Source organism: Cannabis sativa, chromosome X (assembly GCF_029168945.1).
Source record: "Cannabis sativa cultivar Pink pepper isolate KNU-18-1 chromosome X, ASM2916894v1, whole genome shotgun sequence".
Lineage (NCBI taxonomy): Eukaryota > Viridiplantae > Streptophyta > Magnoliopsida > Rosales > Cannabaceae > Cannabis > Cannabis sativa.
The window spans coordinates 22,164,642-22,192,564 of NC_083610.1; the positions used below are offsets into that span (position 1 = coordinate 22,164,642).

General features: G+C 29.6%; 4 protein-coding genes across 6 annotated transcripts; 3 read left to right on the plus strand and 1 right to left on the minus strand.

The window, feature by feature from the left end:
• The first annotated feature begins 4,049 nt into the window (after positions 1-4,049).
• Positions 4,050-5,923, plus strand: LOC115702722 (probable WRKY transcription factor 15). Its single transcript, XM_030630151.2, has 3 exons — positions 4,050-5,001; positions 5,081-5,206; positions 5,296-5,923. The coding sequence occupies exons 1-3, from the start codon at positions 4,247-4,249 to the stop codon at positions 5,453-5,455; spliced, it is 1,041 nt and encodes a 346-aa protein (XP_030486011.2). The 5' UTR covers positions 4,050-4,246; the 3' UTR covers positions 5,456-5,923.
• An 8,582-nt stretch (positions 5,924-14,505) lies between these two features.
• Positions 14,506-16,686, plus strand: LOC115702720 (polyubiquitin). Its single transcript, XM_030630147.2, has 2 exons — positions 14,506-14,804; positions 15,285-16,686. The coding sequence occupies exon 2, from the start codon at positions 15,285-15,287 to the stop codon at positions 16,428-16,430; it is 1,146 nt and encodes a 381-aa protein (XP_030486007.1). The 5' UTR covers positions 14,506-14,804; the 3' UTR covers positions 16,431-16,686.
• A 2,487-nt stretch (positions 16,687-19,173) lies between these two features.
• LOC115702719 (uncharacterized) lies at positions 19,174-21,827 on the plus strand. Its single transcript, XM_030630146.2, has 3 exons — positions 19,174-19,684; positions 20,301-20,407; positions 20,689-21,827. The coding sequence occupies exons 1-3, from the start codon at positions 19,232-19,234 to the stop codon at positions 21,437-21,439; spliced, it is 1,311 nt and encodes a 436-aa protein (XP_030486006.2). The 5' UTR covers positions 19,174-19,231; the 3' UTR covers positions 21,440-21,827.
• A 68-nt stretch (positions 21,828-21,895) lies between these two features.
• LOC115702716 (probable 2-oxoglutarate-dependent dioxygenase At3g50210) lies at positions 21,896-26,585 on the minus strand. 3 transcript variants are annotated; one of them, XM_061106926.1, is made up of 13 exons: positions 26,490-26,508; positions 25,346-25,410; positions 25,132-25,247; positions 24,438-24,556; positions 24,265-24,328; positions 23,349-23,416; positions 23,193-23,251; positions 22,952-23,105; positions 22,832-22,851; positions 22,705-22,751; positions 22,550-22,630; positions 22,356-22,445; positions 21,896-22,257 (listed from the first exon to the last, which is right to left on the minus strand). In XM_061106926.1, exons 2-13 carry the CDS (start codon positions 25,377-25,379, stop codon positions 22,111-22,113), a joined length of 999 nt encoding a protein of 332 aa, XP_060962909.1. In that variant the 5' UTR covers positions 25,380-25,410; positions 26,490-26,508; the 3' UTR covers positions 21,896-22,110. The 3 variants fall into 3 exon arrangements, with proteins under 3 accessions (XP_060962909.1, XP_030486003.2, XP_030486001.2); XM_030630143.2 differs by lacking the exon at positions 25,346-25,410 and having other exon boundaries at positions 26,490-26,585; XM_030630141.2 differs by lacking the exon at positions 25,346-25,410 and having other exon boundaries at positions 22,952-23,251; positions 26,490-26,585.
• Between the last annotated feature and the right edge of the window lie 1,338 nt (positions 26,586-27,923).

Below are 27,923 nucleotides of genomic sequence, written 5' to 3' on the forward strand. Positions count from 1 at the left end.
AGTATTTAGAGGCTTCAATTGTTACTACTTACATAATTTTACTATACCAAAAAAAAATTAGGTATTTAATTATTTAAAACGTAACGATTTAGATATTTTCACTATACATAGTTACTTTTGCACTTATTTGAAAATTTGTTTAAAAGTCTTTGAAAAATCTTTATTAGTACAATCTTAATTATTTAAAACCTAACGATTTAGATATTTTTACTATACATAACGTCACTATGATGTCTAGCATTTTTATGAAGTGTAATATCTTTATTAGTACAATTTAATATTAGGTCCTAGTTATTTTATTTTAATAAAGATTATACAAACTCGCTAACTAATTATAAGGTGCTACCTGATAGTGGTGTTAACCATTCACAACGCGTCATGATCAGTCTAGTGTTGGACACCTTAAAATACCTAATATCAATACTCTTAGGTAATGTTTAGTTTGTTGTAATGGTAATCATAATGAAAACACAATTACCATTACAATGTTTGATTTACTTTTAAAAATAATGTAATAGAATTACAATGTAGTGATGATGGCATCATATAAATGAACCTCCAATAAACTGAAAAACCTATGTAATAAGAATTACATTACAAAGACTAAATAAAGTAAAACTAAAATAACTTTAATACTCTCTTTGTTATATAAATTTTAAAAAATAAAGTGGAGATAATTTTGTAAATTTATCACTTACTCTGATATTTATTTCAATATCAAAATAAACATTATAATTAATTCCTATTACTATTCTTAAAAATAGCTAAAGAAATTAAATAGAAAGTCATTTTTACTGTAGTTGTTCCAATTTTGCTCCATATTTTAATTAATATTTAATTATTTTAATAATATCATATAATTTGAATTTTTTAAATATAAATTAAATAAAAATGTTAAGTAAGAAAATAAAGAGCTTTCTATTCATTCTCTAATATCTCTATTATAGAGAGTCATTTTTGTATAATTAAAATTTATTTTTTTAAATTTTCACTCCTTATTTTAACTAATAAACGTGTTTAAGGAGCATAGTTCGAAATACTTTTACATTTCCATAATCATAACAGTTATGTTCTATTAAACCAAATGTCACCTTAATTATTTATAGTTTAATTAGAATTTTTATTCCCCAAACTTTGACATGTACCAAATCATGTCCCCTAAATTTTTAAGGTCGTTAAAAATGCCCCCTGAACTATTAAGATTCTTAGATTTAAGGACTTTTGTTTAATTTTAGTAAAAAATTATAACATAGATGAAAGTTTAGGAGACATGATTTGATATATGTCAAAGTACGAGCAGCACGATTAGGTAGATATCAAAGTTTGGGGAACATGGTTTAGTACATAAACAATCACTGATGTAACGTCCCCGCTTCAAACCTCCATTGGGCCCTTACACCCACGGACTAATGGCTCTTATACACGAGTACGCCACTCTGGCTGCTTTCTAGATTGACGACTGACCCTACAGACCAACACGAGTGTTTCCAGCGTGTTTTGTCCTCACTCACACGCTTCCTAGGAAAACTTTCTAGGAGGTCACCCATCCTGAAATTGCCCCAGGCCAAGCACGCTTAACTGTGGAGTTCTTTCGAGATGGGCTACCGAAAAACAAGATGCACCTTGTTGACATAGGTAGTACCAATCAATCCATTTAAACTCTCTTCAACTGTGTAGTCTCATTCCTACACAGTCTCAGAATCATCCCACTCGACTTCCCCAAGCGGTGTGGGCACTACTAGAAAAAACACCTTTTGCAACACTTTTTTTAAACTAAAAAACTTTAAAAGGCAACACTTATAAAAGTGTTGCCTCCTAAACTGTTGCCAAAAGATAGGGTTCTAAAGCAACACTTGCAAAGTGTTGCCTATTGCAATTTTTAATTTTTATAAAAAATAAACATTATACAACACTTTTATTATAAGTGTTACCATTAATAAATTATTTATATATATATTCTTAAATATATTTTTATATTATGGAATATGAAGAAAAAATAAATATTATTTGAATCTTTTTTTTTATGTATATAAAATTTTGTGCGTATTTTTTTTTCTAATTTTAAAAATGTAACAAAATAAACTTTGTACTGCATTTATAAAATTTAAACTAACAGAGCAAATTCCTAATAATGAAAGGCACACATGATTATTATATATCTTTATTGCATAATAAATTGTACAAAAATAAGTACAACAAAATGTGATTACATATAGTAATTTTTAGAAGTACAATAATTTTAGCTTATTGTATATATATCTAATTACAAGTTAAGGCTTAAATAAAAATAAAAAGTAGTTGATGTGATTCCCAAAGCTTGAATTGTTCTGTTAATCAGAGCTCTGTATTTGTGGATGTGGTACCGATTGACTACAAAAAAAAATCTGCATAAGAATAACATAGACTTAATTTATTATTTTTTTTTTGATTCAAGCGTTTATATATTACATCATGTCTTACCTGGGACTCGAACCCAGGACCTCCAACACTCACACACCCAACTATGGCCACTTGAGCTAGCCCCAAGTGGTTAATAGACTTAATTTATTAAGATGTTCATACATGTATATAGTATATAATCGATATTCAATGCATATGAGAAAGAAAAAAATCATTTCAACAAAAGACGAAGACTAAAATATCAAATGAAAGAAAAATGGATGCAAGGTAAACAATTTGAAAGAATAAATACTAAACAAAGAAATTATTAAAGAATTATATACAAAAAAGTACAATATTAACAATTACCTGAGTAAACTTTGAGATATATCAAAATAATGTAGTAATTATTTGCTAAATTATCAAGAACGAAAACATAATATCAAATTTATCATGAAGACTTGAGAGAGAAGAAGTATGAATTATTCAGATAATAACTAAATGAGAGAAGTTATTAAATAAGTGGTAAGTTTATTATGTTTAGAACGTGTGACATGAATTCTTATTAATACTTTCAAATTAAAGTTTTAAAATTATATGAGGCCGGCAGTTGAAACAATACTCAAAACAAAATATATATTTATATATATATATATATAAATAGTTTTGTACTTATTTATTTTTGAACTAAGACAACGCATTATAGAAAGTGTTGTCTTATGTTAAATTTATAAAATATTTATTTATTTAGAATAAATTTTTAACAACACTTTTTTTACAACTGTTTCTAATTCTTAAAATAAAAAAAATTGCAACACTCTTTTTTGAAGTGTTACTAATTAAGTGTTGCTAAATATCTATTCTGTAGTAGTGGGGATTGCACAGCTTACCCGGTGTTTCCCCTTACGGATCACGGGACTATTGATTGTCACAATCACCCCCCTTACGGGGTCCGGCGTCCTCGTCGACCACACTTCCGGCAAGGTCAAGGCTCTGATACCATTTGTAACGTCCCCGCTTCAAACCTCCATTGGGCCCTTACACCCACGGACTAATGACTCTTATACACGAGTACGCCACTCTGGCTGCTTCCTGGATTGACGACTGACCCTACAGACCAACACGAGTGTTTCCAGCGTGTTTTGTCCTCACTCACACGCTTCCTGGGAAAACTTCCCAGGAGGTCACCCATCCTGAAATTGCCCCAGGCCAAGCACGCTTAACTATGGAGTTCTTTCGAGACATACCGAAAAACAAGACGCACCTCGTTAACATAAAAGTAGTACCAATCAATCCATTTAAGTTTCCTCTTCAACTCGTGTAGTCCCATACCTACACAAGCTCTTGGGAATCATCCCACTTGACCTTCCCCAAAGGGCAAGGTGGGATCGCACAGCCTACCCTGTTTCCTTACGATCACGGACTTACCGATTGTCACAACTGAAATAGTAAAATTGAATAAAATCAAACAAAAGTCTTTAAATCTAACAATCTCGATAGTTCAAGGGAAATTTTTAACGGCAAAAAAAGTTAAGGGATAAAAATCTTAATTAGCCTAATTTATAATGTTAATTAGTGATGTGGTTGGATCTGATTGGTACCTATACTTGACGGCAAGTGTTAGCGTGACAGGTATGTCACCGAAAGTGGGCCAAAATGACACCCAAACCAAAGTGATTTTTCATTACCCTTTGACCAAACCAAACCCAAAAACACAAACAAACTCTCTTTCCTCTTTTTCTTTTCTTTATATCAAAACACAACACAACACAACCCCTCTCTCCCTCCTTTCTCTCTCTTTCTTCATCTCATAACACTTTTTTTTCTTCTTTTTCCAAACCTTTCTTTCTTTCAGGTTAATGCAAAAATGGCAGTTGATTTCATGGGCTATAGAAATGAAAAGAAAAACAACAACAATTTCTCATCTAAACTTGAAGAATCAGCTGCTGTTAAAGAAGCAGCTGCTGGTTTAGAAAGTGTTGAAAAACTCATCTTATTACTATCCCAATCCCAATCCAAAACACCCCAATTTCACAACACTATTAAAAATCATCATTCTTCTTCTTCTTCTTCAATGGAAATTGGTATGGATTGTCAAGCTGTTGCTGACGTGGCAGTCTCCAAATTCAGGCGAGTTATTTCTCTTCTGGGTCGGACTCGAACCGGTCACGCCCGATTCAGACGAGCTCCATTGCCACCTCAGCATAATAACAATAATACTGAACCTTCTAGAGTTTATTACGCTACTCCGATTCAACAGATCCCACCACCAGATCAAAACGCTGTCGTTTTACCCATTACTAAAAAGGAAAACACTTCTACAACAACAACAACTATTAATTTTTCTAATACTACAACGACGTCGTTTTTGTCTTCTGTTACTGGCGATTCCGATACTAAATCACATCATCATCATCATCATCATCATCACCATAGCCATAATCATAATAAGCCTTCGTCTTCTTCGCCTGGTTTTCAGATTACTAATCTTTCTCAGATCTCTTCAGTTGGAAAACCACCCATTTCGACTTCTTCTCTTAAGAGAAAGTGTAGCTCTGAGAATTTGGGTTCCGGTAAATGTACCAGTGGTTCCTCCGGCCGATGCCATTGCTCCAAGAAAAGGTAAAAATCTCAACTTTAATAATATATATAGCTTCTCTTTCATAAATATATATATATTGATTTTTGTTTGTTGAAACAGAAAACTAAGGTTGAAGAGAGTTGTGAGAGTTCCAGCTATAAGTTTGAAAATGGCGGATATTCCACCAGACGATTACTCTTGGAGAAAGTACGGTCAAAAACCCATTAAAGGATCTCCACACCCAAGGTATATATATATTTATAAATACCCAGTTGAGATTTTGAGTTGTTTATCTATTTTAGCGATTAAAGATTAGATTTTTATATGATAAACAGGGGATATTACAAGTGTAGCAGTGTACGAGGTTGTCCAGCTCGTAAACATGTAGAGAGAGCTCTTGATGATCCATCAATGCTTGTTGTTACATACGAAGGTGAACATAATCACTCACTTTCAGTTGCAGAAACCTCAAATCTCATCTTAGAATCATCTTAAAAAAAAAAAAAAAAAAAAGAAGAAGAACAAGAAGAAGAAGAGAGTAACGACGTCGTTTTACGACAAAGTCATTGGGCGTTTCGATTTTCAAGAAAGGAGGAATCTTTGTTTTTATTAGAGCAGTATAGTAAAAAAAAAAAAGTAAAGTAAAAGTAGAGTACAACTCGAGCTGGTGACTCGGCCAGAACTCAGCTCTGTCTCGAAGGAGAATTTTTTTTTTTTTTTTAAATTAATTAGTGGGTTAGTTTAATTTTCACTGTACAATATTATTATTATGGTAATGGGATTTGATTCCTTTTTTATTATTATTATTTAAGAAAAAAGATATTATTATTATTATGAAAAATGAAAGAATTAGTCCAATCTGAAAACACTAAGGTGGATTTGGTATTTTTAAGTAGAAAAAAAAGAAAAAGAAAGGTTTGATTTTTTCGTAATGGGAAAATGGATTGCTTTATCTTTGGTTCTTGTCTTGGATGCCTACCTTTTACTTTTTCTTTTTTCTTTTTTTAAATTTTATTTTAAAAGAAAAAATTTAAAGAAGTGAAAGGGACTGAGTCAAAGAATTGTAAAGAAGTGGACCAACATGTCGTGTTTGTAACGGTTGACCATTATAAAAATAAATAATAAAATAAAAAAAAAAAAAATTAGGTTTTTATTTTGTGTAGTTGCAAGTGGGATGGCTAACTCATTCAATGAACATAATAATAATATTCAAATTAATTTTGTATATTACCAAAAAGTATATTTAAAATTTTGACTTGAACTACGTGTATAATTTGATTTTTTGAAAAGATAGGTTATTTATCTAGATATTAATAAAAATATTGTTAGTAATTATTGATATAATTTAGTGGAATGTGACAATAGTTTGGCTGGAATATAAAGAAGACATTATTATATGTATAGACTATAGTTGGCCTGTCAAATGAAATAAAATAAAAAAAGAATAAAGCTTTGTTGCTAAGATTGAAAATAAATGAAAAAAGTCAAAATGGGTGGGTGTATGAATTGATAAATTTTGTGTGTAAATGGGACCCCTTTTATTTTTTGTTCATAAAAATTTGTTCTTTTGCTAAATTTTGCCATTGCCATAACGTCAAACATACTATTCATAATTTGGTCCCAAAATTTCATCATTAATTATGGAAGAGATTTATTTTTTCATTATTCATTCACATAATTGTATATATCTACCACATTTACACTTTTAAATTGACTACACACTATAAAATTATTAGAATATGTGTGACAGAAAAAAAAAAATATTTAGAAATGCTAACGGGCATTTATGGTGTCTAATAATTTTATAAAATGTAATATTAATATTGGTGTAATTTAATATCGTATTACACTTTTTTTTTCTTTTTAATTAAAGGAGAAGATTTTATTAATCAAAATGAAGCAAATACTACACAAACGAGCATTCATAAACCAATACAACAAACTACTCACTTACATATTACAAACAAAATAAAAAATTTATTGATTTTTTTTACAAATTTCTCTCCTATCAATAAAAATAATCTCTCTTTAAGTGCTAATTTAATTAAATTATTCACATAAGAAATTATAAATATTTTTTGCTCAAAAATATAAATATTTTAATTTTATTAAATAAATAAATAACTAATTAATTATATAGTGTCATCTCATAAATACTAAATACTTTAATATTTCATATCAATGCTATTCAAAAAAAAGGTCAAAAATATTGAAACTTTTATTGAATTTACTGAAATTAAATAACCAAAGAAGGGAAATTTCCTTTTTCTTTTCTTATTGTTGTTTCAAAATTTATGGTGTCTTGTTTTTGTCACCTTGACCCACTTAAAAGTCTTGGAGCTATTATCAAGTTTTGACTTGATCTATGGTTGAATATTTATCTTTATTGAGAAATGGGTTTTTATTAAATTAAGTTTTTATTTTTTGGTTTGGGTTGAATTTTTAGGTAGTGAGGTTTGTTTGTTTGTTTGTATAGATATGAATATGGAATTTTGTTTGTTTGTACTTGAAATGAAATTGCATGTGAAAGTGGCAATTGCATGAATTTGTCCCCAAATGCAGTAAGATAAGATGCTGTGCTTCTCTGAATCACAACCTGCAAATTTTTGTTTTCACCTTCTTTTTTTAACCAATTTAATTTTTTTTTCTTTTTTTAACACTAAATTGGGTTTTTTTTTTTCTTTGAAAAATTACAAATGGGTTTTGGCCTTTGGACTTGTCCAATCGTTGAGTGGACTTTTTGTATGTGATGATTGTAATATGTTAACCCACAAAAGCTGGTAACATGATAAATTCTAGGTTTTTTTTTTTTTTTTTTTTTTACTATTTTGGCATTTTAAAATTAATATTTCTCAATATCAATATGCTAGTGTTACATTTTATTTGGTTTTTTAACAAAAAAAAAATATTTAAATTTAAATTTTTAGTAATAAATAAATATTTAAATTTATTTTTTAACCGTAACAAAATCTAAGTTATATATTTTTGAACTTTATAGTTACTTAACTATTTAATATCAATTAATTATCTATATGTCACTTCTTATTAAATATATTTAAATTAATTTTTTTTTATAAAAAATAAAAATTTAATAATTTAGATTAATTAAAAATTACTACGTAATAATTTATTTAACACTTAACTATCATTTACTTACAATTCCATTATAATTTAAGTATCATTACAGCTAAAAATTAAACTTAAATATTTATTTACAATCGAAAATTATAATATATATACAAAAATTATTTTTTTGTTTATTTATTGTTGTAATACTATTTTTCCCCCTATCAAATTGAAAGTTATTAATATAGAAAATAACTTTTGTAGGGATTTTTATTTAGAAAATAAGTCATGATTTATATTATGGCTTAACTAAATTTTCCTATGAGAAAAAAAGTTTGAAAGTTATGAAAAAAAGTCATATAGGATATATGACCATTTGACACTTATTTTAGAAAAGAGCTATAAATCTAGAAAAATTGTTAAAAGTAGTTAATAAAATACATACTTACATAATTTTCTTTTACACTCATTATAGTGTTTATTGAAAATAAATATTTTAATCTTTTCATAGAAAAAATTATTTTAAATTTTACAATCAATAAATGGGTTTTGCCCTTTGAAGTTCACCAAAAGATTAGTGGACTTCTTTTTAGTGATGATTATAACATGGTAACAAACAAATGCTTTATGGACCAATTTTACTTACAAGATTTGAAATTAATTTAGTAAATACCAAATTATAAATAATTACTTTTATTACTTATTTGTAATGTTAGAAAAAAAAAAGGAAAAAAAGAAAGATACCATGTCAGTGTTATAAAGAAAAGAACAAAAAAGTTCAATAAACACCTTTGAATTATTGTAAACTAAATCAAATCAAATTAGTATCATTTTTTAAGTATTCCAAATCTGGTCAAACCTATGTGTATTATATTATTTGAATAATGTATGAGTACATATATATATAAAAAGCAATTATTATAGATTAATTTAAGCTTCTGGAATAAAGTAAATTTCATATTCTAAATGAGTATAGTATAGTATATTTTAATGAATTATTGGGCTGTGACACCAAATTTGTACACGAGATTTTATAAATAATTTTCAATTATATCACACACATGTCAACCCTTTGAATTGAATCTTAATTTTACATTCATAGTTTTAGGGTTTCTATATTTGAATGCAAATTCTCTGACAAAGTTGATCATGTACACTTACTTGCAAAGACTATTTTATTGACAAATTATTACAAAAATACATACTTTGTCCTTGATTTATACAATATTTAAATACATTTGAAATCTGATTTTGTGCTATCATTTGTACTATATTTCCTCCAAAGTTGTATGTTTAGTTTTTTTTTTTTTTATTTAACATAAAGTCGAGTGTAAAACGAAGAAAATAAATTGGAACGAGTATACGGATAAATAATTTTACACCCCAAAATAATTACTCTGATCGATTAGTAAATATAGCAGTAAGAATCGTAAATGGGATAACGGTGGATCACGACAGATAAAGCGAACAATTGACTGATTGCATTTATTTTTTCATTTAATTAAAACATTATAAAATTAATCAAATAAAAATAAAATATATCTCTTGTTTTATTAAATAATTTTTTAGTAAAATAAAGTGACACCACATCAAACGCCAATTATTGGCACAGTTGGTCGGACACCAGCGCGCATGTGTTGGTACGATGTGTCAATCTTCGCTCATGTGCAGTGATAATCTGACTAAGTCACATACTATGTCGCTTTCTTTAAGATGTTTTGCAGCTCTACTCAAAGTGTACACGACAGTCTATCAACCATGATGTTCCAAAAATAAAATAGCCACCATATACAAATTATTATGCACCAAATGATATCCATATATTACACTCCAAAATAATTACTCTAAGAGATTTTTTTTCATATAGAAGATATATCTTCTTATGTTGTTCGTATACGACTTACTAAGAGAAGTCAATCAAAAAATAAAACGCTAGAAATTGTAAATGAGATCGTGGGAGTAACATTAGGTTATAACAGATAAAAACGGATAATTGACTGATTGCATTTATTGATTCTTTTGATTAAAACATTAAAAAATACAAAAAAATAAATCTATATTTTATTAAATAATTTAAAAATAAAGTGACATAAAATCAAATGGCAACTCAACTCAGCACGGTCGGTCGGGCACCAGCACAGCACGAGTGTGTTGGTCCGGTGTCAGTCCTCACCCATACACACTATAAAAAGTTTTATATAAATTTTATTTCAATATAATCAAAATAATTTCTTAATGAAAAAATCAGTTTCTTGATGAAGAAACTTTAGTGAGTTTCGCCTTGACCGATCGTCGCCGGATTGGTAAGAAACTTAAAAACTCTTATATAAATTTTACTTTTATATAATCAAAACTAGTTTCATGATGAAAAAATAAGTTTCTTGATAAGGGGTCTTTATTGAGTTCCATTATGACCGATCGTGCTGAATGAGTGGATTGCCAATTATTGTTTGTTGGATGTAGAGTTGGTGAATGAAGATTGATAGGTGGAGTTGTTGAGGGGTGATGGAGGTGGAGTTTGAGAGAGGAGAAGAAGTCAAATTTTTTATTTTTCTAAAATTGATTTATCTAAGAATAAATATAAGTTTTGAAAATTAAGGGTGCGTTTGAAAAGCCACAATATAAATGGATTTGTGTGTAATTAGAGGTAATTATACAATTTGGCATATTTATCTGAATTGGAAGTAATTTAGGAGTTTCAATTACACTCTACTCTCCAATTGTCATGACCCCCATTTGAATTGAATGTAATTACACTGTGTAATTATTAAAAACTTTCCATATTAAACATTAGCTACTAAAAAATATTTTTTTCCCATGTAATTACTAACTATTTTGTCAAACAAGATATTAAAAATTTGTATGTAATTACCACCTCATATCTAAACACACCTTGAGTGTAATTACTAAATTGTGTAATTACCACCCTAATAATTACTCTACTTAATAATTACACAGTTATTTCCAAACACACCCTAAATGTATATATACATGGGATGATAAATATCATAAAATAAGTTTAAAATATAAAAAAATATCATAAAAATAGCCACACTTAAAGCTACTATATTTAAGTAAAAAAAATTAAAAGTTCTGTAAATTCTTCTAATTTAATTTCGACTCCTAGAAAAAGGGATATTGCTGGAAAGAACAACTCAAAGAAAATTGAGATAAGTTGAAGAATATATATATATATTTTTTGTATCCATTAATTAAAAATACCATCATATTATATCTTTATATATTAAAAGTGCCTATTTAACCGCAATTCTTGGTTTAACAGAATATACTTATAAATAAAAGAATATTCTGTTAAATTTAACGATTAGGTTTAATCTCCCGTTAACAAATAAACCCAATAATTAAACCAAAAAATTAAACAATCTTTTAAATATTAATAATCTCTTTTTAAATTAAAAAAATCATCTTAGCCACATATCTCTAACAAACCTATTTTGGGAGAATATTAATATTTTTTTTTTATTTTTTAAAAAAGAAAAATATTTATATATTAAAGTTAACCTCACGTTATCTAATGTTTTCTCTAGATAAGCATAGGAAGTAGAAATACCACTTCTATCTTTGTGTGATTGCAGATAGGGGTGGGCATCATCCAATCCAATCCAATTGAACCGAACCGATCAAATCCAATCCAATTACAAAAAGTTGGATATCCAATTACAATTGGATTGGATTGGATGCTAAAAGTTGGATTCTAATTGGATTGGATCGGTTATTGGATGTCAATCTCAAGATCCAATTAAAAACCGATCCAATCCAATTACATTTATATATATTAAAAAATTATTTATATAATAAAAAATATTGAAAAATATAATAAATATTTATTAGATTTTTTTTTTGTATGTTGAATTTGTAACACTTGATTGTTTAGTGTATTTATTTTCATGATGTTTTGTTTTATTTTATTACTTAGAAATGTTATTGTTTTAATTATTTAAAACTTTTAGCTACAATACACTTGTAAGAATAGTATATTTATGAAGTATTAAACTTAATAAAAAGATATACTTAGTTTTTTACGTATTTTTCTTTATATTTTTAAGCTAATATTGAAATTTAGGTGTGTAATTGGATATCCAATTAAAAAATCGATCCAATCCAATTAGTAAATGGATTGGATTGGATTGGATCTTGAGGTCTAATTGGATTGGATCGGATGATAATTTTCCAAATCCAATTACTAATTGGATTGGATCGGATGAGGAAAAAAAGGTTGGATTGGATCGGATGCCCACCCCTAATTGCAGATATACTACTTCTGTCATTGACCCACTTTTTAGCTTTATAAATGGAGATGTTCATATAATATTAACACTTTACAGAATATTTATAGATATAAACTTACATTACAATGCTATGTTAAAAAAAGAACTAAATAGAATAATCTACTACTCCAATAATAAATTTATTTACAATTTTATAATTACACTAATATTATTTTTAATACATTATTAAATAATATTTCAAATATAAATATTTAATTTTTTCAAACTAAAAATTTGTAATCTTTAAAAATAAAATACATTCAAAATCTTAAAAAGACCAAAATCTTAAATAAAACTAGCAATACGTGGCTCGGCACGTACATTCACCTAGTTTTATTAAAATGTACCAACTTTTGTAAGTGGGTTGCCCAATATACTCTCATTTTCCACTTATATTTAACACATAATTTACATTAACTTAAAGAGTATAATAAATGTATCATCTATAAAAGTGAGTATATCTTACAGAATATAAAAATAAAAGTAAAAAGTAAAAGAAATAAGTAAAATGAATATACAATATAATTTCCTCACCGAAATGACCCAATTTCACGTATCTAAATGGGCCTGACAGTAAAAGCCCAGACAAACAAAAGGCCCACGCACACTCTTAAATCGAATCGTGATATTCCCACGCACCACTAAATTCTTCCTCTCAGACATTGTTTTTTCCAAAGTGAAACTATACTTTTTCTTTTGAAAATAAAGTACTAATCATAATAATCGTCTAGATAATGAAATCCTAAATCTCATAATGGGCCAAGCCCAAGCCCAGTAAGAATTATATGGTTATCTTGAATAGAAACAAAGAGTTTTTACAAAAATACTGGATTTTAGGTAAAACTTTACAATTTTACTAACATAGAATTTTTTACAAAATACTATCTTTTTATAAAATAACCGTAAAACAACGAAACAGAACAATTAAAACAACAGTGGAACAACAAAAACCAACCGTGAAATAACCGTGAAAACTTAACACAATACACAATATTTGTTTAAAAAAAATTCCACCTTATAGTAAAAAGTAAAAAATTTGAAAATTCAGTATGTGGTGTAAAATCTCCTAAAAACAAAGCAATAACCAAACACAGGCAAGCAATGAGGTCAATTCCGTATTAATTAATTGGTAGTCTTCGAAAGACCGACAATGTTTGAATGTCTTTTCAATATTTAGTTTTTGAATTGTATTTTTGAAAGAGAATTGCTAAAAGACACTAAAAATAATTTTAGGAAATATCGTTAACCAATCTTTAAATGTTGTCTATAAAAAGTGTTGGACACCACTGGTATTAAATAATAATGCTCTTTCAAAGTAGGAGTAAAATATAATTTTTTGTCATTTTAAAAATTTGACCGTGTTCAACTAATATTTTCTAAAATTTTTTTCTTTTCTTTTTTTTAAAAAAATACTTTAGCATTCTACTATATACCACGACATGAACTCAAGGCCAACCATAGTATTTTGGAACTTGAGTTTTTTTGGGGCCTTGAGTAAAATTTAAGATTAAGCTCTTTATATATAAAAAAGACGTGTTTATTAAACCACAATTTTATCACACTGCATAACCGTATCGTATTTTTCTAGTTTTAAAGTCTTGCAGTGTAATTACGGGTTGAAAAATTACAAAATCAGCACATGCAGTTTGGTTTGAAAAAATAGTCTAAACTCACACCATTCACACACTCATATCCAAAACAAGACAGGATCAAACCGAATCCAAACCCAAATCTAGATAGAGATTGAATCATATCCAGATCAAAAGAGAACACAGACCCGACTTTAGACCGCAAAACCGGCCAAGTCCTAGGTCAACATCCGGGTCACGGTCCTAGTCCGAGTCTAAGTTTGGGTGGGTGGGTCCATAGCTTTTTTTTTTTTTTTGAATAAAGATAAACTTCATTAACTCATGAGCAATCGCTCAAAAGTACAACTTTAAGTTCCGAAGGGATATCATCCTTCATGAACATACGATCAGCAAATAATCAAGACTGACGTGCAGGGCCGGCCCTGAAATATAGTGGGCTATAGGGTAAAAATTATTTTTTGGGCCCTTATTTAGAAAAAAAATGGTATTTTTGAAAATTAGCAAAAAAATTGTGTAATTTTAAAAGAGCAAAATTTTTTTTTAGGCCCCTGGACTAGGTGGGCCCTAGGCACAGGCCTAGACCGCCTATGCCCAGGGCTGGCCCTGCTGACGTGCAATCACATGTGCGGTTCGATTAGCAGAACGTTTAACAAACCTAATATTCCAAATTTTGTGTGTAAGTGGAAGCTGTGGAGTGTACGGCACGTCATGTTAATAGGTGGCGTAATAGAATTGGAAATCCTAATCAATGGGTTTCGTTTTGCCCTCACCATATAAATACCCTCTTATCCTTCATTTCTATTCATTACTACTTTCTAAGCGATTCTCACAATAATCTCTGCTTCATATCAAAATTCCCAAGAAGAACCCTAATCCCTTCTCTTCATACACTCATTAAAGGTAATCAAATTCTTGCTTCCTTGTTCATAATTGCTTCTGATCATAGAGCACTCGCATCTTTGAATCTTCTTTTTGTGGAATTATATATATATGTTTTTTATATAATTGAATCTTCTTTAGGGTTTTCAATTTTCGTCTTATTTTTAAATCTACCGAATAATTTTTGAAAAGTAATGTACTTTTTGTTCATCTGCTAATTTAACTTGTATCGTATCTTTGAATTTTGTTAGAGTATTTAATTCTCGACCTGTTTGTATTTAATTTTTTAAATTTTACCGAATAATTTTTGGAAAATTATACTTCTTTTTTCATCTGTGAAATGTATCAATAATATTGGGTTTCATACAATTTTAGGGTTTTATTATTTAATCAGGCAAGATTGTTTTTTTTTTCTTTTAAATTCTAAAGAAGTTTTGTCTGAAATTATTTTTTTTGGGGGATAAATTCTGATGAGATTTTGTTTTAATTGTGTAATTTTAGATGCAAATCTTTGTGAAAACCTTAACTGGTAAGACCATCACTCTTGAGGTGGAGAGTTCTGATACCATAGACAATGTTAAGGCTAAGATCCAAGACAAGGAGGGGATTCCCCCAGATCAACAGAGGTTGATTTTTGCTGGGAAGCAATTGGAAGATGGAAGGACTTTGGCTGATTACAATATTCAGAAGGAGTCAACCCTTCACCTCGTGCTGCGTTTGAGGGGTGGAATGCAAATATTTGTGAAGACCCTTACAGGAAAGACCATCACTCTCGAGGTTGAGAGTTCTGATACCATTGACAATGTCAAGGCTAAGATCCAAGATAAGGAAGGTATCCCACCAGACCAGCAGAGACTTATCTTTGCCGGTAAGCAACTCGAGGATGGAAGGACTTTGGCTGATTACAACATTCAGAAGGAGTCCACACTTCATCTCGTGCTTCGTCTTCGTGGCGGTATGCAAATATTTGTGAAGACCCTTACAGGAAAGACCATCACCCTTGAGGTAGAAAGCTCGGATACAATTGACAATGTAAAGGCGAAAATTCAAGACAAGGAAGGAATCCCACCAGACCAGCAGAGACTTATCTTTGCCGGTAAGCAATTGGAAGATGGCAGGACTTTAGCTGATTACAACATCCAAAAGGAGTCGACCCTTCATTTGGTGCTGCGTCTGAGGGGTGGCATGCAGATCTTTGTGAAGACCTTGACTGGAAAGACCATAACTTTGGAGGTAGAAAGCTCGGATACAATAGACAATGTAAAGGCGAAAATTCAGGACAAAGAGGGCATCCCACCAGACCAGCAAAGACTTATCTTTGCCGGTAAGCAACTCGAGGATGGAAGGACACTTGCAGATTACAACATCCAGAAGGAGTCTACTCTTCACCTCGTGTTGCGTCTGAGGGGTGGCATGCAGATCTTTGTTAAGACCTTGACCGGAAAGACCATAACTTTGGAGGTGGAAAGTTCGGATACCATAGACAATGTAAAGGCGAAAATTCAGGACAAAGAGGGTATCCCACCAGACCAGCAGAGGTTGATTTTTGCTGGTAAACAGTTGGAAGATGGTAGGACTTTGGCTGATTACAACATTCAGAAGGAGTCTACTCTTCACCTTGTTCTCCGTCTTCGTGGTGGCTTTTAAATCTGTTTATAGCTGTTATGAATGGAATGCATTTTATTTTTATGTTTATGGTTTTTATTACTATGAAACAAACTGCTTTTATGATTTAGTATGGTTTATGGTTTTTAAAACTTGTTATATATGACAGTTTATGGTTTGGCCTTGTGGTGGTATATTTTCATATTCAGAGTGAGAAATTCTTTCTCATGTTTATGTTCTTGAGTTGTTTTTAATGTTGCTGGTTTTATTAATATCAAGGTTTTAGGCTCAACTCGTATATGAAGGTCTGAATCTAATTATTGTTGCTCTATAGAATTTTCCTCTGGCCAGGTTTCAATGGAGTTTAATCACGAACACACACTCACACCAATTACATGGAACTTGATTATGCATTTAATTCATATCAGAATTACTACATTATCTTCCAAGTATGGACTTATATGAAAATTGATATAAAATATGAAGGTTATACTGTATTGTATTACCTTCATTATTAGTCGAGAGATATTTTTAATGGCAATGATAGAGTTGGGGAGAAATTGGGCTTTGTTGCAAGCAAAAAAGTGAAAACTAATTTAGTTTCTAGAGGAAGAAGAAGAACAAATATAAATAAATTTATTTTGCTTCAATTTAGTTTATATATGTGTATTTATCCTTTGATAGCCGTCTCTATTTTTTATAAGGCTTGGGACAAAATTAAAAACTAGGCAAAGATAAAATTTAATTAAGATGGCGTTAGAATAATAATAGGAATAGAATGGAATAAAATTTAAAATGCATAAAAAATTTAATAAAATGAAATATTCATTCTATCAAAATGGTAGAAAGAACATTCCATTGGAATGTAATTCTAATACTTTAAAATACAATTAAACAAAGGAATAGAATGAAAAATATATCCTTTCCATTCTATTTTATTTCATTACCTTCAACCAAACCCACCTAAGTTCTTAAATAATTTTCTAGCAACATTGTTTGCAACATTGTTTGTTGTTTTTATGGATTAATGCTAATAAAAGATTCTTGGAAATTAGATTGGGAAGCCTCTTGGGTTGAGAGGATTTGGGCAAACATAGCTTTCATTCAAGAGATCATTTAAGAAATATTCAAAAATAACAATTTTTTTTTACGTAATTTTAATTTTTTATATTTTTTCGATTTTTTTTTATTACAGATCATTATCTTTAAGTTACTTTTTAAAAAAATTTTGTTTACACGTTATTTTCACGTTGCGGTGACATGAAAATAATGTTGAAAAAATACAAATCTATAGACATATAAGTAAAAAATAAAATTCGTAAAAATGTGAAAAAAAAAATTAATTTTAAGGTGTATTTTGTAAATTTCTAGGGATTATTACATGAACTATTGAAATTTGAGGCGTGATGAGTGCTACCGTCAACCTTCTATAACAATCTCTTAGTCAATTTCCGTGCCTGAAAATACATGTTGGAAATTTTTTTTCCAAAATATTTTTTATGGCGGTGTTCGTCATAGTTACAATATTTTTGTAAATTTTTAAATTTTTTTGAATAATTTATTATACCAAAATTAGGTTTAAAGATTTTTAAACTCGAATAGTAAACTAGAATATTAGTAACACTGTTTTTTTTTTTGAATGAAAATAAACTTTATTAGACAGAAATATCTGCTAAAACAATGGATTGAAGAGCAAGGGGAACATCACTCTCAGTAAAACGACGACCTGACCAATAATAAGCACCACGTGCCATACAGTGCGCGGCTTTGTTAGCAGACCGTTTAACATGACCAATAGAAACACTACTTAAAGAAGATAAAATAGATTGACAATCTTGAACAAATAGACCAAAAATAGAAGGCATAGATACCGAACTAAGAATAGCTTGAACAACTAAAATGCAATCCGTCTCTAAAATGACATTTGACTTGTTATTCCTCTTTATCCAACTAAGTGCCTCTTTGACACTTAGAATTTCTGCAATCTCGGGTCGGCAACTGACAGAAGAAATAGTTGAAAACGCCTCAACTATTCGACCATCACAACCGCGTGCTACAAACCCAGTACCAATCTCATTTGTATCTTCAAAAACCGCCCCATCCACATTAATTTTTAACTGTCCAGCAGGCGGTTTGGACCAGTGGTCTCTTGTGTCAGTGCGATTAGAGGCCAGGGAGACCGAGTCCAGCCGCTTAGACTGAGCACACTTCCATTGTCGAAGAGTGGTTCGAGCCAGCCAAACAACCTCAGCAGCACTACAACCTTTACCATTTCAAAGCATATCATTTCGAGCCTTCCAAATTGCCCAACCAACCATGACAGCTTCTTCAACCAACCCCATATTGCCTACTGCCAATACTTCCATAAACCAATCAAAAAAATTGGTTACTGCAGAATGATCAACACCTAACGCAGATCTGAGCCAACACGAATGAGCAAATGAGCATTGAACCAAAACATGGAATATTGACTCTTCCCCACAGTTGCACAACACACAATGTAAACCCACAGGAACATGCTTACTATGAAGTTGAGTACGTGTAGGCAAACAGCCTGAAAGGGCTTTCTAAGCAAAATGTAAAACCTTGGGAGATTTACTAATTAGTAGCACTGTTTTTAATACTGTAAACAATTTATATTTTGTAAAAAATTTACTAATTATAATAAATATAACTATAATAAAAAATTGAAAAACAAAATATTTTGTCATATAATTTAGGGAGTGTGGAGATTGTAAGTGGGCCAGGCCCAAAAACAAGCCTAGCCCAACAAAAGGCCCACATACACACTGTCTCAAATGGAATGGTGATATTCCCACGCACCACTCAAACTCTGTCCTCTCATGAATCTCAAAACCCCAACTCCTTCTCTTCTCTTCTTCTCCTCCTTCCCTCGATCTCGGACCACCTCACTACACTCTCCAATGGCTTCCACACTCGCTCTACCTCTCTCCCACTCATCGGATCCGACTACTTCTTCTTCCGCCGACTTAGACGACCTTGTTTGCTGCGACGGACAGAAACGAGTTCAGCCACTGGAAACGCCGTCGTTTTGCTCTGAATCTCCTTCCCGGAGTCTAAACGGAGGGGAATCGCGAATTGAGAGGGCTTGGGATCACTGGAAGAGACTCGGTAGGCCTAAGCTGATTGTTGCTCCAATGGTGGATAATTCTGAACTTCCTTTTCGTTTGCTTTGTCGTAAGTACGGAGCTGAAGCTGCGTATACTCCTATGTTGCACTCTCGGATATTTACTGAGACTGAGAAATATCGAAATTTGGAGTTTACTACTTGCAAGGTTTGGATTTTCTTTTGTTTTTAGTCTTTTGGACAAGCTTTTTGATTTTATTTGATAAATTCAAGCTGATTTTGATGAACTTAATTGGTTTAGTAAATGTATAACCTGAAAGATCAGTTCTTTTTGTTTTTGTTATTTTGTGAAGTATAAGCTTTGAATTAGAGTCTTAGTGTGTGCCATGCCAATATACCAAAAAAAAAAACAAAGTTTTTTCGAAATTTTTTAGGCTAATTAGGATTTTTATTCCTTGATCTTTCACACGTATTGAATCATGGCCCCTGAATTTTTGGACTTTTGTCAAATTTTACTAACAACATGGACAATTGTCACGATAGTTATAAAATTGAAGAGAAGTCCTTGAGTCCAACAATTCAATAGTTTGAGAGAATTTTTAATAACCTAAAAAGTTCAGGGCAAAAATCATAGTTAGTTAAAATTGTATTATTAAAATAACTTTCCAAATAAAATTATTTGCAAAATAATCACCTTTTGAGACCAATAATTACACTTTGCGACCATAATGGCTGTAATGTGTTAATTCTATGTGGTTATTTTGCAAATTTGACAAGTTGTTAATTTGGCAAATTTTCCTGATATGTGCTTATCATGATTGCAGGAGGACAGGCCGCTATTTGTTCAATTTTGTGCTAATGATCCAGACATTTTACTGGAAGCTGCAAAGAGAGTGGAGCCGTATTGTGATTATGTCGATATTAATTTGGGGTAAGAATGACTTAAGTCAATCAATTTCTATAATATACTCTTAATTTTTAAAGAAAGATTATCTTATCTTAGTTTACATATTTGTGCTGTTGTATCATTGAAATGCTATGGTGTATTTGGTTTTCTATGATTAGAGAAAGCTAATGAGTTATTCTTCGATTAATGAATATCGAGAAAAGTAGTAGCCTAAGTCATTTTAAATTCTTATGGACCGTTTTATAGAAGTTTTCGTGCTGATGGGTTTTCGAACTAATCTCTTAAGTGTATGAATTTTTGTGCAGTTGTCCTCAACGCATTGCTAAACGTGGGAACTATGGGGCCTTTCTAATGGATAATCTTCCTCTTGTGAAATCTTTAGTAGAAAAGTTGGCTCTCAACCTTGAGGTTCCCGTGTCATGCAAAATCCGCCTCTTTCCAAATTTACAGGATACAATTAACTATGCTAGGATGCTAGAGGAAGCTGGTTGCTCTCTTTTAGCCGTCCATGGACGAACAAGAGATGAAAAAGATGGAAGGAAAATTAGAGCTAACTGGAGTTCAATCAAGGCTGTTAAAGAATCGGTCAGGATCCCCGTCCTTGCAAATGGGAACATAAGGCACATGGATGACGTTCATAGGTGTTTGGCAGAGACAGGTGTTGAAGGGGTGCTTTCTGCTGAGACTCTTCTTGAAAATCCAGCTGTTTTTGCTGGATATCGAACTGCAGAATGGGTTGCAGGCAGTGAAGAAAGCTTCGTAGATGGAAAATTAGATCAGGCAGATCTATTGGTGGAGTACTTGCAGCTATGCGAACAGTATCCTGTGCCATGGCGAATGATTCGTGCCCATGTGCACAAGATGTTGGGAGAATGGTTTAGGATTCAACCACAAGTTAGAGAAGATCTGAATGCACAGTCTACGCTGACCTTTGAATTTCTTTATGGTTTGGTGGACCAGCTCAGAGAGCTAGGCGTAAGAATTCCGCTCTATTTGAAAGATGATGATGTAGCAGAAGTCTCGACAGCAGATAGTTTGGATACTTCAACTTCGTGATACAATCTCATCAAGTTGTTGGCACTTGAAATCGGGTACATTTTATTCAAAATTGAATACCAGCAGATTATTTATTATAAATTACAATTTGAATACCAATTATTTTTACATTTACTAACATAGCTTAGTCGCCATTTCGGTGAAAGAGTCAGACTTTTCTTCATGCTAGAGGCATGACAGAATCTAGGCCAGAAATTAACAAAAGAAGAAATGGCTGTACCATTGTTTAAGTTATTAAGTATGAGTTTTGGAATCTATTGATTGAATTTATATTCTTTTTAGGGGTTGATTGTATCAATTTTGGATAATTATTGAATATTATTCTCGATTACTTGTTGTAAAAGATCTTATGTTATTTCTACACAATGTGATATGGGTATTGTTGTTATTGTCCCTAATGTTTTAAATAGTAAGATTATGTGAAAAACAATGACTTATGTCAACATAAGTGAAAAATTTCAGGACTACCAAGATATTCAGCCTTTATTTTAAAATATAGATATGGATAGATTTGGGTACATTTATATGGCCCTTTGCCTAATCTTACAATAGGATCATGAAACTCAGATTTGGGTACATTCATTGATAATCATTATTAGGGATTCTAGGTGGATTACTTAACTGATTTAGAAAGACAAAATAGGTTCAAATATCTTCTTCTTCAACTGATCTTAGAACACAAAATTTGTGAGGACTTTTCCAACCAAATGCTCTCCATAAACAGCTCTCTTTACTTTCTTAGTCTCATCAGCTTGGTTAACCTTACCATTCCTCTGTTTGCAAATATCCAAAGGCTCTACAGCTGTATGGAAATTGGTCTGTTCAAAACAACACAAACAAGTTAAATGCTTTATTTAGAATCGAAAACCTCATAAAAAATAACTGACAAAAACAAATAGTTGTAAGTAGCTAACACCTCATAAAAATATGCCACAGAGACTCTGTATCTATCCGAGTTGTTGATGACTCGATGCAGAGTCGACTCGTACAAGCCATTCGAGTAAATCTGCAGTTTTTGTCAAACGATAGAATACGAAACCCTTTAAGTTTAGGTTCAAAGTAGTATCGGTTTCTCGAGTAACTCACAACTAGGTCTAAGATTTTCTCTACCTTTAACATGTCCCCGATATTGCAAACAAATGTTCCGGGAACAGGCGGGGCCGATATCCATTTCCCAGATAAGTTTCTCACCTTCAAAAACTCGTTAATTTAGTTACACATATACAATTGTTTTTGTATGTTTGAACAAAATAAAATATTTGTACCTCAAGTGCATTTATACCATCTTCTTGATTAAGCAGTGTCAATAAACCTGTCATTTTATGAAATTAACTGAGATTTTTACTAATATTATTCTAATTTCAAACATGGTAAATAAAGCCTTGTTATTACCATAGTCAGTGTGAGCTCCACTGGATTATATGACCATGAAAAAAAAGAGTAACATTATTAGATGAAAATCACATAGGGAAGATTAAAAAAAAGAGCACCTAATGTATCTTCTTTAATTACCATCCAATGTCGTTTACACCATTTTCGAATGGTTTTTTCGGGTAACCAAGGATTCGAACTACCCAGAATGGATCTCCAGCTCTATCGCCTTCGAATTCGTACGGTGATCCACCCAAAGCCAAAGCGATTCCACGCATTATGTTTCTTGAAAGATCTGAAAATAAGAAGAAAGAAATCTCTGATTGATTAGAACAATTTTGGTTAGAAATAATGAAAGTTGATTTTATGAGTAGATCTATGCCTGTGCACATATTGATATATTTTTCCATCATTTCCTTGTAATTTGGGGGATTTAATGGCCTGCATAATAAGATCATTTTAATTAGATACAAAAAATGATATGATATGATGATAATTTGTTGAAGTGGGATTTTGATTGTGTAAATAATATATGTACCATTGATTATGTCCTTCCAAAATTTTTCCAACCTCACCATAAGCTCCAGGTTTAAGTTCTCTATAGCACTGTTATAAAGCAGAAGCAACTATAATAAGATTAAGATGATTATGTAATCACTGGATAATTAAGATATATTATTATTATTATTATTATTATTATTATTGTATAGACCTTCTATGAGTTTTTGAAAAGTTTAGAGTAATTTACACACTCAAAAATAAAGTTTGAATAATTTTATTTGCTCATGTAAAAATAGGTCCTTTAAATTTTATTTTAAATATTGTAAATTATTTAAATCTTTTAAAAAATTAACTACATATAAATATATAAAATAGTTGATGGTTATTAAATAAATTTAATTATAAATATTAATTTTAATCAAACTAATGATTATGTATAATATAGAGCAAGTCTATAGAGGTGTTTCAGTAAATTTTTATCTGTTTCGATATATGAAAGAATTTTTTAGTCATTTTTTTTTTATGATTACGTCTGTTACAGCTATTTAAAACCACTTTTAAATTTTTAAAAAATTTCCAATAGTTTACAATACTAAAATTAAGATTTATAATACCGAAAATTTTGATCCCACGCATTATGTTTGTTGAAAGATCTGAAAATTATAATTTAAGTATTATTACTGTCAAAAATTAAATTTAAGTATTTATTTATAATTAGAGTTAAATTAAGTATTTATGCTTTAAATTACTCTAAATTTAATTTTTGACACTGTAAACTATTCAAAATATTTTGAGAATCTACAAGTAGTCTTAAATAACTACAACATATATGATCATACAAAAATAGAATTAATTTTTTTTTCTAAATACCGAAACAGATAAAGAATCATCAAAACAATCTATTTAGTATCTACTACATAAATTTCTTATAATATATATTTTATATGACATACATCAATAGCTTCATGCATGTCTGGTACACCTTTAGTTATGTTCTCCAGAACTTTTTGATAGCCTCTGTATAAACAATAATTTATGTAAATCATGATTCATGTATACAAATAATTATATATATATATAAATACTTAGTTATAATATCAAACAAATATATAAATATGAAATAGACCTGTAACCAGCTGCTGCATTGAGCTTGATCTTTGATTTTTCTTCATATGGAAGTTCAAAAAATTTGTGGGTTTTTCCCTTTACTTCTTGTAATAAAGAAATAGGTATACCATGCCCCTTCTGCTCAATATAATTATATTTAATTAGTGATTAAATAAAATTAATTATAAATATTAATTTGAAAAATATTAAACCATTAAATTTTGATTCGATTAGGAATAATAAAAATTAAATTTTTTTTAATATTACCTATTTATGCATGGCTAATATTTATTGGACTACATTTCATACTTTTAGGTCTATCCAAATCCGATCAAATATGTTAGATTTTATACCATTCGATTCAATCACATTAATTTTAGTCATCCAATCAATTCAATATTCCTTAAATTGGTTTTGTCCACATTGGATGTATTTTATATACATTTATTAGTTTAATTTGGGTTAATCTAATATTTTAGACATAATATTCTTTAGATAAAATCGAAACTAAATAAAAATAATAATTAATTTAATTAGATGTTGGAATTTAATTTTCGGACATTTCCATTCAACATCCAATTCGATTCAATTAGATATTTAATATTTAACAATTAATTCATTGAATTCCATCGATTTATGCATAATCCTAATCCTACTCATTAAGAATTATATAAATATATATAAATAAATATATTATAGGTAAGAGTATATACCACATAGAAAAAGCCAGCTTGAGTACAAGCTTGATTTAATTGCCTAACAACTTCAATAACACCTCCATCTTCACCCATTTTTGGATCATCACACTTGGCCAACAGAGGACTAACATCTGCATATATATATATGTTTATATATATATATATGTTTATATATGACTTTCAAATAAAAATACACAGAATAGTATTATAAGAAAATAATGAGGAGTACCGATCATGGGAATAGACTTGAAATTGGAGCACATTTTTCCTTTAGAAATATGAAAAATGATCACACTACATACATATATATATAAATTATTTATATGGAAATTAAAGTCATATAAATATATATATATCTATATTTATATTATCCTATAATGTATTATAGGATAATCCAGGAGATGGAGGAATGTCCCACAAATGTTTCATTTCAATAATGTATTATAGGATAATCCAGGAGATGGAGCAAATTAATGACATTTCTTCAATTAAATCCCAGAAAATCATTTATTTTTCTTTAAAAAATAAAATAAAAAGACTGACAATAATGCAGTGCAGAATATTTTCATTGATGAAAATGCACGTGTCTAAATTTGAGACCACAAAATAATATATATATAAATTTTAAAAAAATTCAGTCAAAACTATTATTCAAAATAAGAACACTTATCCAAAATAATTTGAATCTCTCTTTTCATTTTAAATAGGATAAATTATTATACACGTACACATTATAGTTTTGATTTTTGTACTATTATAACCCAAATTATATGTTAATTTTTTTTCGGTGGCAAACTGAAAAAGTACTGATGAGAAATGTTATTTGAATGCTATAACTTTTTTACATTATTTTTCAGTTGCAGTTTAAAATAATAAAAAAAATAATACTTTGTTTAGTTGTTTAAATAAATTAATGTCACTTTTTCTTTTAATAGTAACGTTAAAATAAAAAAAATTTCAAAAATAACAAAAACACAGCCCCTCTTATTTTTATAAAAAAAATGGTAAAAATATAAAACTTTTATCATTTTTGTATAATTTTGAAATAATTCCAAAACTTAAGAATATATTTATAATTATATGTGATAAACTTTAGTTTTTTTTTTTGAATGAAAGATAATTATTATTAGGTCAGCGCTAAAATAAGTTTAAAAATTTACATAAAACTTAAGTAATTTATTAACTCTTGTATTATCAAGAAGAAGAAATAAGTTTAAGTTATAAAGTTAGTAGAGTCATCACAAAATAAAAATTTAAAAATATTAAATTAAAGAAGCTTAAATATCTCTATTTTATTTATTTATAATTAACTATTATTAGAAAGTAATAGTATATATATATATTTATAGAAATTCAAAGTAAATAAGTAGTACCGATTATGGGGATGGACTTGAAATCGGTGGCCATTTCTTCTCAAGTAATTATGTATAGAATGGTTTTTATTTTGTAAACAATGATACAAAAATATGGTATTTATACTAAATTCCCAGCATTAAAAAAATAATAATAGTAAGATTAGAATTACACCATGTGACTTCTATAATTAATGATAAGATAATTAAAGTGAAACTCTTCTTTCAAAAGCTAAACCATGTGACTATAGTTGACTATTAAAAAAAGAGCATTGCTATTAGGCATCAGTGGTGCCTAGCACCTTCTCGACATGTCGCATTGCGATTGGCTAGCGATACTCCCTAAAAACTATTATATTAAATTATATGGGACCCGATACTTAGTTGGACCAATAGCGATATTAACACGTAAGATGGTGCTAGGCACCACTGGTGCCCTTTAGCATTTCTCTTAAAAAAATTCAACAACATGTCACTTATTAAAGTGAAAATCTCAACATTATTATTGTTATTAAAACATTAAAGATGCCACGTGATTTTAAAGAATGTATAATTTTTGGTTAATTATTGAATTTTATTCATTGGTTATTGATTAATAATTTTGATTAGAGTTAATTAGATTGGATCTACTATTATCTATTAGTTAAGATCCAGTTGAGAAGGGCGTACTTTATTTATTTTCTGCATGATATAATTACGTGATGTTATTCTATATTAAATACAAGTCTTATTAGTAGAAATTTAAAAAATAATCTTTAATAAAAATTTAAGTATACTTTAATTGGAATTTAAATTCTTATTTACATTATTATATAAAAGTTAATATTATATTAATAAATATCACCTTTAATTATAACAAATAAATAAAAAAAATTCTAAAAATATACTAATGTAGTCTAGCACATGTGTGTAGTTTTTTTTTTAATTAAAATTTCATTTAATTAGAATAAAATTATAACTCGGCGTTAACAATGACAGCAATATCACAATGAAGATTATACTTCGAAAAAATCATAATCAACATGCAATCAAGACGCTTTAGCCACAAGGTGAGCGACTCGATTAGTATATCATTTAACAAAAAATAAAAAAACATCACTAAAATAAGATAGAATCATTCAAAATGAACAACTTGCACCAACCCCGACCCCAAACAGTCAAATTTGATAATACCAATTTCTAGAAATCACACTTCCACCACAAAAGTATTTCCTTGAGAGCCATAAGTTCAACAATTTTTGGCACAACTCGATCGCCCATATCACAACTTAGAAATTACAGCCACAGCTCGATCACTGTGATCCCGTATATAACCCCGCTAAAACCATATCTTCCCTCCTCGTCAAAAAAAACAACGTCAATATTCAAGTGTTAATTATATAAATATTAATTAACAAATTTTATATAAATTTTGTTGAGTGAGTCTTATATAACTTAATTTAATAATTATTATTA

Bases quoted from the DNA above. Each gene is read 5' to 3' on its own strand.
- LOC115702722 (XM_030630151.2), top strand. From the start codon at position 4,247: ATGGCAGTTGATTTCATGGGCTATAGAAATGAAAAGAAAAACAACAAC. The intron at 5,002-5,080 runs GTAAAAATCTCA...TTGTTGAAACAG, and splicing joins TGCCATTGCTCCAAGAAAAG to AAAACTAAGGTTGAAGAGAG. The intron at 5,207-5,295 runs GTATATATATAT...TATGATAAACAG, and splicing joins AAAGGATCTCCACACCCAAG to GGGATATTACAAGTGTAGCA.
- LOC115702720 (XM_030630147.2), top strand. From the start codon at position 15,285: ATGCAAATCTTTGTGAAAACCTTAACTGGTAAGACCATCACTCTTGAG.
- LOC115702719 (XM_030630146.2), top strand. From the start codon at position 19,232: ATGAATCTCAAAACCCCAACTCCTTCTCTTCTCTTCTTCTCCTCCTTC. The intron at 19,685-20,300 runs GTTTGGATTTTC...TCATGATTGCAG, and splicing joins TGGAGTTTACTACTTGCAAG to GAGGACAGGCCGCTATTTGT. The intron at 20,408-20,688 runs GTAAGAATGACT...ATTTTTGTGCAG, and splicing joins TATGTCGATATTAATTTGGG to TTGTCCTCAACGCATTGCTA.
- LOC115702716 (XM_030630141.2), bottom strand. From the start codon at position 26,523: ATGGCCACCGATTTCAAGTCCATCCCCATAATCG. The intron at 24,329-24,437 runs GTCTATTTCATA...TTGTTTATACAG, and splicing joins AATGCAGCAGCTGGTTACAG to AGGCTATCAAAAAGTTCTGG. The intron at 23,252-23,348 runs GTACATATATTA...CTTATTATGCAG, and splicing joins TTGGAAGGACATAATCAATG to GCCATTAAATCCCCCAAATT.